Source organism: Capricornis sumatraensis, chromosome 4, assembly GCF_032405125.1.
Source record: "Capricornis sumatraensis isolate serow.1 chromosome 4, serow.2, whole genome shotgun sequence".
Classification (NCBI taxonomy): domain Eukaryota; kingdom Metazoa; phylum Chordata; class Mammalia; order Artiodactyla; family Bovidae; genus Capricornis; species Capricornis sumatraensis.
Genome location: NC_091072.1, coordinates 21,447,992 through 21,460,262, shown reverse-complemented (window position 1 = coordinate 21,460,262; position 12,271 = coordinate 21,447,992). Strand labels below are relative to the sequence as shown.

The window sequence follows — 12,271 nt, the reverse complement described above, 5'->3', positions numbered from 1 at the left end:
AGCAGAGATGTTCTGCGGGTGTGCGCATGTTACATGCCAGCAGAACTGGGTATTTGTGTGGCCTTATTAAATGGCCTGGAGCATCCCTGAGTTTGAAACGCCATAGGACTCTTGTGGCACCAACTCTGGTTCCCATGTTGGTGGGAGAGGAATGAAAAGGAACAGGGAAGAGGCTGAGAGATGAGAGTGTTCGAGAACCACCATTTTAGTTGCAAAACGGAATATAAACACATACTATCAACAGACAGCAAAACTGGAGGCAGACCAGAGGGAGTCCTACCCATTGCTGATTCCAGTTCAAAATATTTTACATGCCTGGAATTTTCACAGATCTCAGAGGTTTCCTCTGTGAGCTATTTAAGAGCAGCCTATAGATCCCAGAGTTTCCATAAAATGACTCTTCTTTAGCTTGAAACGCTTGCTCAGGCTTTTTCCTGTGAAATGCTTACATTCATCTTGGTTATTTTAAAAAATAATAATAAAGCTGTAAGGGCGGGTATTGGCACGAATGGCATTATGGTCAGTCTCCTGGCCCCGGGCCTCAGGGCACGCCCTGCCCTGTGCTACCTGCCGGTTTCAGGGGACGAATGGTTCCCTTCTGTCTTTGCAGAGCGAAGATTCCGACGAGGACGAGCCTTGTGCAATAAGTGGCAAATGGACTTTCCAGAGGGACAGCAAGAGGTGGTCCCGGCTTGAAGAGTTCGACGTCTTTTCTCCAAAGCAGGACCCCATCCCTGGGTCCCCAGACACTGTCCACCTGAAGAGCGCCCCGAGCCATGAAAACATGCTGACGGACCTCAGCGATCACCAGGAGGTGGCTTCCGTCCACAGCACAGGCAGCCTCACCAGCCATGCACCCCAGCGCGGGGAGGCGGCCCCAGCCCGGACTAACTCCGTCCTCAGCGTCTGCTCCTCCGGCACCTTTGTAGGCAACGATGACTCCTTCTGCAGCCTGCCCTCTCCCAAGGAACTGTCCAGCTTCAGCTTCAGCATGAAGGGCCATGAGAAGACTGCCAAGTCCAAGACACACAGCCTGCTGAAGCGCATGGAGAGCTTAAAGCTCAAGGGCTCCCACCACAGCAAGCACAAGGCGCCTTCCAAGCTGGGTCTGATCATCAGCGGGCCCATCCTGCAGGAGGGGGTAGACGAGGAGAAACTGAAGCAGCTGAACTGCGTGGAGATCTCTGCCCTCAACGGCAACCACATCAACGTCCCCATGGTACGGAAGAGGAGCATATCCAGCTCCACGCAGACCAGCAGCAGCAGCAGCCAGTCTGAGACCAGCAGCAACGTGAGCACGCCCAGTCCCGTCACCAGGACCCGGAGCCTCAGCGCCTGCAACAAGCGGGGAGGCATGTACTTGGAGGGCTTCGATCCCTTCAATCAGTCCACGTTCAACAACGTCATGGAGCAGAACTGTAAAAACCGGGAGAGCTACCCAGAGGACACAGTGTTCTACATCCCAGAAGATCACAAGCCCGGCACCTTCCCGAAAGCCCTTTCCAATGGCAGTTTCTCTCCCTCAGGGAATAACAGCTCTGTGAACTGGAGGACTGGGAGCTTCCACGGCCCCGGCCACATCAGCCTGAGGAGAGAAAACAGCAGCCCCAAGGAACTTAAGAGGCGTAACTCCTCGAGCTCCGTGAGCAGCCGCCTGAGTATCTATGACAACGTGCCGGGCTCCATCCTCTATTCCAGCTCGGGTGACCTGGCCGATCTGGAGAACGAGGACATCTTCCCTGAGCTGGATGACATCCTCTACCACGTGAAGGGGATGCAGAGGATAGTCAACCAGTGGTCGGAGAAGTTTTCCGATGAGGGAGACTCCGACTCGGCCTTGGACTCGGTCTCACCATGCCCGTCCTCTCCCAAGCAGATACACCTGGATGTGGACAATGACCGAGCCACCCCCAGTGACCTGGACAGCACAGGCAACTCATTGAATGAGCCTGAGGAGCCCTCTGACATCCCGGAAAGGAGGGATTCTGGGGTCGGGGCCTCCCTGACCAGGTCCAACAGGTAAGAATTTTTCTTACCTGGTGGGGGTGAGGGGTGGGTGATCAGAAAGGGGCTGCTTCTGCTTGCTGTGTAGGGAACATGGGATTGAACCATTTATAGCCATGAAATTCCTAAGGAAAGTGCTAGATGGGAAAATCCTATCATCCTAAAAAATTAATGAACATTGTTCACTGGGTACCAGAATTTGGGAAGAAGTCAGTTCTGTGAATGGATAGCGGGGTTGATTGATTGTGCAACACTTTGTCGTCATCGTTGCTCAGTCACTTCAGTCGTGTCCAATTCTTTCTGACACCATGGACTGTAGCCCGCCAGGCTCCTCTCTCCATGGGATTTCCCAGGCAAGAATACTGGAGTGGGTTGCCATTTCCTCCTCCAGGGGATCTTCCCTACCACAGGGATTGAAGCCACGTCTCCTGCTTGGCAGGCAGATTCTTTACCACTGAGCCACCAGGGAACTCCAACACTATGGATGTATTTAATGCTTCATGTACTTGACTGAGTGAAAGCCGCTCAGTCGTGTCTGACTCTTTGCAACCCTATGGACTATACAGCCCATGGAATTCTCCAGCCCAGAATACTGGAGTGGGTAGCTGTTCCCTTCTCCAGGGGATCTTCCCAACCCAAGGATCGAACCCAGGCCTCCCACCTTGCAGGCGGATTCTTCACCAGCTGAGCCACCAGGGAACTTAACTGTATACTAAAAGTGGTAAAAGGAGTAAATTTTATTTATGTATGTATTTCACCACAGGACAAAGTAAAATAGACTGGAATGGAAATTGAATCTTCTCAGTTCCTAAGATCAGAGGCCAGTGAGTGACCCCTGCTGACTGTGCGTCAACCCATTAAAAAGCTTTCGTACTAACATTCCACCCCCTTCTCTCACAGGCACAGGCTAAGATGGCACAGCTTCCAGAGCTCTCATCGGCCGAGCCTAAACTCCGTGTCACTGCAGATTAACTGCCAGTCTGTGGCCCAGATGAACCTGCTGCAGAAGTACTCCCTCTTGAAGTTAACCGCCCTGCTGGAGAAATACACGCCTTCTAATAAGCATGGCTTTAGCTGGTAAGGGTTTAAACTGCCCAGTGAACCATATTTGAAAACATTTTCAACCAGCGCTGTCCCAGCACTGAGGGTGTAACAGGTGGATCCTGTATCTTTAGTTCATCATCCCGACGCTGTAAGTGTCTGCATTCTTGAGTCCATGTGCAGTACTGCTTAAGCTGGTATAGCTTTAGAGAATTTCCATCAGGCTTGGTTGAGTTTTCAGCAGTAGGAGTGACAAAGTGCCAGTTGATAGGGTGAGACTTCTTTACTCTTCTACCACATTGTCCAGGCTCTTCCTTCCCAGTGGTAGGAATAGCCTACTACAGGCAAATACATGTACAGAATTAGATCATGTTTTGGAAGGAAGGGAAGAAAATTTTAGATCATAGGATGTTAGAGCATCCTATGCTAGAGCATCCTATCCATAGAGCAACTTTGAAATGCTTGATGTACAGTGCTTCATGCACGTTTCTTAGAAATCATTTTTGATTGATACAGGTATCTGCAATATCACAAAAATCTACCTGGGCTAAAGAGTTCAGGTTATGTTTTTTCCAACAAAGATTCTTGAGCAGTGAAAAATAAAGGAATTTACCATGCTAATATATTATAAACAAAAATAATGTACGAAAATAAAATTTATTGATCTGTCCATACTCCCGAAAAGTACTGCCCTTGGTGTGTATACCGTGAGATGTAGACTGCTGGGCTGAATAGGTCATGGACAGGAGCCATTATGTGCATATTTTTCCTACTGAGTGCAGAGCAGACAAATGTCTCTACATTGATGTCCCAGCGCATTTTGCAGTATCAGCTGGGTTTCCTTCAGTCTTTTCACTAATCTAAGTCTTCATTATCCACTTGCACAATTTTAGTTCTTTGTAAAATGGAGACTCGGTCCATTTCATGAGTAGCACTTGGTAGCAAAACCAGAATCAATGTAGCAACGTAACTTCTCTCCCCAGCTCCTCCCCTCCTTGGGACTCGTAGTGAGGTTAACTTCAGCATCAAAGCATCTCCTGTTCAAAGGCTGTTATTATGTGAGCCCTGCTAAATACAGAAGTTGTTTGTTCTGAATGACAGAAATAAGTATTGACTGGTTTATCCCCCACATGCTTCAGATTCTCGGTGGAGATCGTAATGTGTTCCTTGTACATTCCGCCGCTGGGCTTTTCTCCCCCGACAAAGCGAGTATTATGCATACTTACAGCCGCGATCCATATACTTCACTGTATGGAAATACGGATTTGGCCCTGCACTTCAGTTTTACCTTTCCTAGAGCTATAAACAGAAACACACCGTGGCTGTGGGTTTAGCAGTCTAAAGTCAAGGCAGGCTGCCTTCCGCAGGGTTCCTCTGTGCTTCGAGCCAGAGTTTCCCTGCTGGCTATTTAAAACTGCATGTTTCACATTCTCGGTTCTGAGTGGCCCACCATCCCCCGTCACCACCAAACCCTCAAGAATCTGAAAGTCCAGAATATTTCTTGAGTTCTGGTCAGTTTTTCCCATGAGTCAAAACCAAACGTTAAAGCCTCATGCTGTGGGATCCACGGAGTAAGGAGAAATTCTACACAAAGTTCTTTTCCTGTTCAGCTTTGCCCTTCCTTGTCCCACTCAGAGAGGTCATTTGTCGAGCTGGAATTTCTGCTTGACAGCATTAAATACATGACAGCGGTTTCCTGCTGTTGCATACACTGCTCAGGCTGGACCTGGTGTCAGGACTCCAGGGAGCCTGGGGTAGGTTCACAAAACCCTCATTGTTCTCCTCTGTCTTCCTTTAGAAAGCTAAAGATGTTGTGTTCTCTCGGGTCATCAGCAGGAGAATTTATTTTGACTTCAGGTCATTCCCTTGCCTTCCTCCCCCACCCCCACCCCGCACCCTACATTGAGCTCTGGAGTTGGTTCTCATTATGTGGGACCAACATCATGCATTTGCTGTTGTTGTTTTTTTATTCTGATCTTTTTTTTTCACCCTAAATACTTTGGGATCTCATCAAGAGCTTAGAAATGATTCTCATCCATTTTCAGGACAAATGAAGTGCCTACTTAGGGTCTTGACTGTAGCTTTCTCCTCTCGTTCCTTCCTGTGCCGCCACTTTGGAAGGAAGCCCATGTTCTCCCTTAAGAATATAGGCCCCATTCTCAGAGCTAGCAGTGGAGGGAGAATCCCCAGCTGAGGAAATGTTATTGGGCCTCATGGCCCCAACTGTTAGAAAATCTAGAACAGCACCGTCCAGTGGGACTTTCTGTAGTGGTAGGAATGTTCCATATTTCCACCGCCCAGAAGTAGCTACCAGCCACAAATGGCTATTGAGCACTTAAAATGTGGCTGATATGACTAAGGAACTGAATTTGTAATTTTGTTTAATTTAAATTTAAGTAGCCACCTTATTAGCACAGATCTAGAACCCACATGGTTTACCTACAGAGGTGGACAAAATGTACAGAAGACGAGTAAATGTACCCCTCCCGACTCCAATGTTTTCTCAATAGGGCTGTGCCCAAGTTCATGAAAAGGATCAAGGTTCCAGACTACAAGGACCGGAATGTATTTGGGGTACCTCTGACAGTCAACGTTCAGCGCACAGGACAGCCCCTCCCCCAGAGCATCCAGCAGGCCATGCGCTACCTCCGCAACCATTGTTTGGATCAGGTGAGAGCCGATGTCTGCAGGTCCCACTTAATCATGGGAGTTCAGGTGCATGCATCATTTTCTAGTTCTGCAGTGAAAATGTTGCTTCCCTCTTGACACGTTACATTTTGTTTTGTTTTTCCAACAAAGGTTGGCCTCTTCAGAAAATCGGGTGTCAAATCCCGGATTCAGGCTCTGCGCCAGATGAATGAAAGCACCATAGATTGTGTCAACTATGAGGGACAGTCTGCTTATGATGTGGCAGACATGTTGAAGCAGTATTTTCGAGATCTGCCTGAGCCACTGATGACAAACAAACTCTCAGAAACCTTTCTGCAGATATACCAATGTGAGTATTCTTTGACCTTGACATGGTTGGTGGTGGGGCAAAGTGGGGTCAGCCAAAACCTGTAGCTCCTTTGATGCCATTCTTTTGGACCCACATCGTGACCTCTTAGAGACAGGTCATCAGTTTTTGTTTTGTTTCTTTTTTGCCTTGTTTGCAAAACAGATTTCTGTACATCTGTTGAGTAGTGCAGGAAAAACTCCTTTGTCATCATTCTCCGATTACTAAGCAATTATACATTTTTACATTCAAATCTGAGAACTCATTTTTTTTCATTCATTTCAAGAACAGTGTTAATCTAACATACTTAAAAGAGCAGGTTCCAAGATCTCTCTCTCTCTGGCTTGTCTATAGGTATTTCAGTTGCTTCACTTCTCTCTAGCAAAGCCTGTTGTGTTTAAAATTTCACAGGTGTCCATGTGTTTTATCTTGCTGTAAAATGAATAAATAATCTTTCTGTTATGCATCTCAGCTTCTGCCAGAAATAGTTGGGAAAACAATCCCCATGCCCATCTCACTTTTAAGTAAAGCTTAAAGCAAACAGTTGTCTAAATTAATGATCAAGATCAGGATTATAGCTTTTACAGCCTTGTGTTTTTCTTGGCTCAGTGTGGTATTACAGCAATGTAATTTAAAAGCAGCTTCTCTCAGAGCTAGAATTGTCTTTAGAATTGGCGCATGGGACTTGATTTTATGAGAAATGGAGCTGGTCTGGATTATTTCATTATTTGTTTCATCCTTTCAGATTTTATGAAAACACAGGTCACATTTCCCCCACCAAGGTATTTGTTATGTATTGTAACCATGGAGCTGTTTAATCAGTTTGTCCTATGGAGCTGTGTTTGAGTGACTTGAATTTTCCACCACATGCCTTTCAAAAGAAAAATTTTGCCTAGTATAGGAGACCTGAAAGTTGTGTTTAGCATTTTCTACCTGCTTTATTAGTTTATACATATATATACATTATATTATATTGTTATATTATTTATATTTTTATGGGTTTATTTCTCAAGCATGTATTTTTACTACTAGCCTCTCAGTAGGCTTTCCAAAGCTTAAATTACTACATAAAAAACATCTGTTGTTTAAATTGAATATTTTAGCAGCTTCCTTTCCTCATTTAAAGAATGAGCAGATCAGTTAAAATTAGGAAAGTCCTTGGAGATGCTGAACACTTTGTAGTCAAAGTGAAGAAATCTCAGTTTTTGTACTCTTGTATGTGTCTTTAATAATTTCTTGAAACTGAACAAAAGTATAAGCCTGTAATGTTCAGTAATTGAGGAAACTAGGAGTTTTGGGAAAAAAGTACTTAGAAAAGAAAGAAACCAAATTTCTGTAAACTAAAAGAAAACAGCAGACATCATCTGGAGCTGAACTCTGAGGTGGATTTAGGAGTATATTGGCATGGTGGGTGTTTAAAATTCTCAGTTCCTCCACAGGCAGGAAATACTTGAGGGCAGTGACGTTGGTGCAATCCCTAATCTCTTCCATATTAACCTCAAGTACACTTTCTGCAAGTGCTTGCTCAGTGTTGGGCTGAGGTCTTTGGTGCCAGTATTTGCTTTTGGGACGTTTCCTTGCAAACGTACATGGAAAATCACTGGGTTGACGGGGGAAGTGCTGGTGTCGTGCAGATGTGCCCAAGGACCAGCGTCTCCAGGCGATCAAGGCCGCCATCATGCTCCTGCCCGACGAGAACCGAGAGGTCCTACAAACGCTCCTTTACTTCCTGAGCGATGTCACTGCAGCCGTCAAGGAGAACCAGATGACCCCCACCAACCTGGCCGTGTGCTTGGCGCCTTCTCTCTTCCACCTCAACACTCTGAAGAGAGAGAACTCCTCCCCAAGGTACGGGGCCAGTGAGCTGCGCACGCGCGGTGACGATGCACACGCCCCGTTGTTCAGCCCGCGGCAGCCTCCCTGTCCTGGCACGGCTGTCCACCTGTTTTTTGGTTGTGTTAGTACCTGAATCCAGCAAAACGGAGTTTGACCTCCTTCTTTCGCAGCCCACGTTCCTCCCCTGTGCCTCTCCCATCCTTCCTACTCAGCCCTGGCCGTGTGGCCTCCTAGACAATCTAGTTTTAACCCGCTTTTGAGAAACATTTGCATTCCTGCTCTGCCACGGCAGGGGTTTCCCCTGACCCTTTGTCAGTGCCCTCGGTAACATGGTCATCATGCTTTCTACCCACAAAGAATCGTGAGGGTTTACTGACCTCAAAAACAGTCCTGGCTTCTGCATAAATAGAGCCAGTCTGGCTTGGCTTCTTCAGTGGAACCGAGCTGCTGGCCTGTGCCACAGAGTGAAAGGAGCTGGATGTGAAATAAGTAAGGATGGTGTTCAGCCTCGAAGTTAAGAACCCGGCCGAGCCAATGTTGCAGTTTCTCCTTAGATGCAGAGAAGGTGAAGTGACTGTGGAAGTCGAGGAATCTGGAAAATAATTAAGCCTGATGTTTGCTCAGCACCGTATTCTGTCCCCAGCAAGGGTCTACACCCTGGACTTTCATTATCAACTTTAATCCTCCTAACAATTGAAGGAGGTGAAGCTGCTGTTAGTATCTATTTTATACATGAGGTGGGACTGCAGGGCAGGTCCATTAAGTAACTAACTTGCTTCTGTCTGATGGGGAAAAAATGGCAGAGGAACTTCTTACTTACACAAATATTTTATATAAAATAGGAAAGGCATCATTAACTCCTTTCTACCAAATTCATCCTGCTGATCCTTTTCCTCAACTCTAAAGGAACTTGACAGATAGTTCTCAGCTGTTGGGATGGGGCCTAGTTGTGTTAGGTGAAGTTAGCTTTGCCTCCGAAAGACATACAATGCTTAATTAACTAGTTCTAACCATTGACCTGAGCATTCCTGCTTTAATGGGATAGAGAACTAAAGGGGAGCAGTAGAAAGAGATCAGATAAGATTAAGACAAAACCTCTAGGAAACAATAGACTTTTCTCTCACCAACAGGAGGGGCTCCTGTTTAATTTTGAACTGGAAAGAATGATCCTGTTTACCCCAATGACCAGTGTTTCCCACCCACCCACCAGTCAGAGCTGCCTTTCCTTCTCCCCACCCCTCATGTATAGACCTTAGAAGCTTCTCTGTTTCAATAGGAACCTATTTAACATGGTGGTTTTATTTTTATGGGCTGCATGGTATGGGGGAATCTTAGTTACCTCGACCAGGAATTGAACCCATGCCCACTGCTTTGGGAGCTTAGATATGTAATCACTGGACCACAAGGGAACCCCCTAACATGATGGTTTTAAATAGCCTGGATTTCATCAGAGACAGTCTGTTTCATGTTTTTTGTATGTTGTTGATACAACTGAGAAATTTTAGTGACCAAAGTAAAACTCTCTTCAACTATTTAATGTCAAATAAGCTCCAGTGAAATAGCCTTTTTCTCTCTTTTAGGTTTCCTAGAATAACACACTGATTAAAAATATATAAACATTTGAATCTTGTCTCTCCCTCATTTCTCTCTCTAGGGTAATGCAAAGAAAACAGAGTTTGGGCAAACCAGATCAGAAAGATCTGAATGAGAATCTCGCTGCCACTCAAGGGCTAGCCCATATGATTGCTGAGTGCAAGAAGCTTTTCCAGGTAGGGAGATGGAAAGTCTTGTTATTTGTTGCTGCTGCTGCTGCTAAGGCAATTTAGTCGTGTCCAACTCTGTGCAACCCCATAGACGGCAGCCTACCAGGCTCCCCCATCCCTGAGATTCTCCAGACAACACTGGAGTGGGTTGCCATTTCCTTTTCCAATGCATGAAAGTGGTCACTCAGTCGTGTCCGACTCTTAGCAACCCCGTGGACTTCAGCCTACCAGACTCCTCTGTCCATGGGATTTTCCAGGCAAGAGTACTGGAGTGGGTTACCATTGCCTTCTCCGTTGTTATTTGTTGAGGATAATGTAATTAGGGGCAAAATCTTGAGCTCCATAGTTGTTCACATCGTAACCAAAAGATCTTTTCCAAGCTGGAAATTATATATGTAGTCTGAGAATGTCTTATTTATATATTTTAAAATATATAAGCTCAGTAGAGTTAATACGTTTCATGAAATTGCCAACCTTCATACCCCTTTACTTAGAAAACAAAAGCTACAAATCATCTGAAGTAAATTCTGTATGAGGTGCAACCACTATGGGAAACAGTATGGCCTTTCCTCAAAAAATTAAAAATAGAACTACCTTGCTGCTGGTGCTGTTGCTAAGTTGCTTCAGTCATCTCCGACTCTGCGTGACCCCATAGACGGCAGCCCACCAGGCTCCCCCATCCCTGGGATTCTCCAGGCAAGAACACTGGAGTGGGTTGCCATTTCCTTCTCCAATGCATGAAAGTGAAAAGTGAAAGTGAAGTTGCTCAGTCGTGTCCGACTCTTAGCGACCCCATGAACTGCAGCCCACCAGGCTCCTCCATCCATGGGATTTTCCAGGCAAGAGTACTGGAGTGGGGTGCCATTGCCTCCTCCGAGAACTACCTTATAATCCCGCAATTCCACTCCTAGGTGTATATCCAAGGGAAAAAAAAAACACTAAACCTAAGTGTCCGTCAGATGAAAGGATAAAGAACTAAAGAATATGTGGGGTGTGTCTGTGTGTATGTCTATAAAATGAAATACTACTCTGCCATTAAAAAAAAAAGAATGAAATTTTGAGTTTTGCCATTTGCAACAACATGGATGGACCTAGAGGGCATTATGCTTAGTATAATAAGCCAGGCAGGGAAAATCAAGTATGTACTTACATGTAGAACCTAAAAAATAAGACAAAAGAATGAATACAGTGAAACAGAAACAGACTCACGGGTATAGAGAGCAAAATAGTGGTTTGAGGGGTTAAACCACAAGATATTGTACAGCACAGGGAATATAGCCAATATTTTATCATAACTTTAAATGGAGTATATAAAACAATTAGCTACACTTCAATTTCAAAAAAAAAAAAATTCTGTGTCTTCATCCGTATAGGCCTTGTTTAGTCACTTTGTCTTCTACTCCAACTTCTTCCTAAGGAGGAGGACCTCACACAGGAATAAGCTTTCTAGGTACCTTTATGAAGGCAGCTCTGCTGGCATCCTCGTGATACCATGTGAAGTCAGCAGGGACACCCTTCACCTGATGGAGGCAGGGGGATTAGACTGCTTTCACAGCCTTGAGGATCCTGCCACTTCCACCGATGGGCAACAGACACCCTTTTTGTCTCTCGTGTCCCTCCCAGGTTCCTGAGGAAATGAGCCGATGTCGAAATTCCTACACCGAACAGGAGCTAAAGCCCCTTACCCTCGAAGCGTTAGGACGCCTTTGTAATGATGACTCAGCCGACTACCAACACTTCCTCCAAGACTGTGTGGACAGCCTGTTTAAAGAGGTCAAGGAGAAGTTCAAAGGCTGGGTCAGCTACTCCACATCTGAGCAGGCTGAGCTCTCCTATAAGAAGGTAAGTCGTATCCTCATTGTTGGCCATCCGAGTCTGGTGGTTGGGACTTGGATTCATTAGAGACCAAACCCTTTTGGCAACACAGTGGCGGTCTGTCACCCGTTGGCTTCCCTCTAGAGCTGGGCAGATAGGTGATTCATTATCCCCGAGGTAAGAGTGGAAACCAGTTCAGTGAGGGATGGTGCTCATTGAACTCATGTCAGAGGAAGCTCCCTAGTGAAATCCTCTGGCTCCACAGAATCATGCAAGAGTTTCCTGGAATGTGTTACTAATGGTCTTGGGCCTCCGGGCGTTTTATGAGGAGCTGGCTGTTTCCATCCTTTGATTGGAACCCCCTCAGGCTCTCCTCCGTTCTCAGTCACTCTTTTCCTGGCCCTCTAATAAGCAAGGAGTGCTGGGGGCAGGGATGGTTGGTTTAACTTGAAAGCCCCTTGAGGGCAGAGATATCCTGTGTGACTTTCCATGCACATGGAGGTATTTGTTGACTTGTCTCTACCACCTTGAGAAGAAAAAAACCTTGAGCACAGTCCGGATGGCCATGCAGGCTTGGATGTGCAAACAAATCTTACTTTCATTGCATTGACCCTGATATGGGTCCCAGGAAAACAAATAAAATCAGAGGTGACACCAGCAGTCCTATCTGCTTTCTTTTCTGATCTTGAATATACTTGAGGTCAGCAGCCTATTAAAGTCAGAAGTAAGCATTAGGTCCATGTACCCGGCTAGCAGCTTGTCTTAAGAGCCTAGATGTGTAGGGACTGTCTCGGCACTGAAAAGTCCGTCCTCTTCT

At 45.9% G+C, this 12,271-nt stretch overlaps 1 protein-coding gene across 6 annotated transcripts in view; it reads left to right on the top strand.

The window, feature by feature from the left end:
• DLC1 (DLC1 Rho GTPase activating protein) overlaps positions 1 to 12,271 on the top strand; it is a 419,587-nt gene that overhangs the window by 402,653 nt on the left and 4,663 nt on the right. For 5 of the 6 annotated variants that reach the window (XM_068971948.1, XM_068971950.1, XM_068971949.1 and 2 more), the window contains 7 exons: positions 611 to 2,019; positions 2,905 to 3,081; positions 5,556 to 5,715; positions 5,845 to 6,043; positions 7,675 to 7,888; positions 9,531 to 9,645; positions 11,263 to 11,481. In XM_068971948.1, the coding sequence (XP_068828049.1) occupies positions 611 to 2,019; positions 2,905 to 3,081; positions 5,556 to 5,715; positions 5,845 to 6,043; positions 7,675 to 7,888; positions 9,531 to 9,645; positions 11,263 to 11,481 (2,493 nt within the window). The remainder of the gene's footprint in view (positions 1 to 610; positions 2,020 to 2,904; positions 3,082 to 5,555; positions 5,716 to 5,844; positions 6,044 to 7,674; positions 7,889 to 9,530; positions 9,646 to 11,262; positions 11,482 to 12,271) is intronic. The other variant, XM_068971952.1, reaches the window with a different exon arrangement.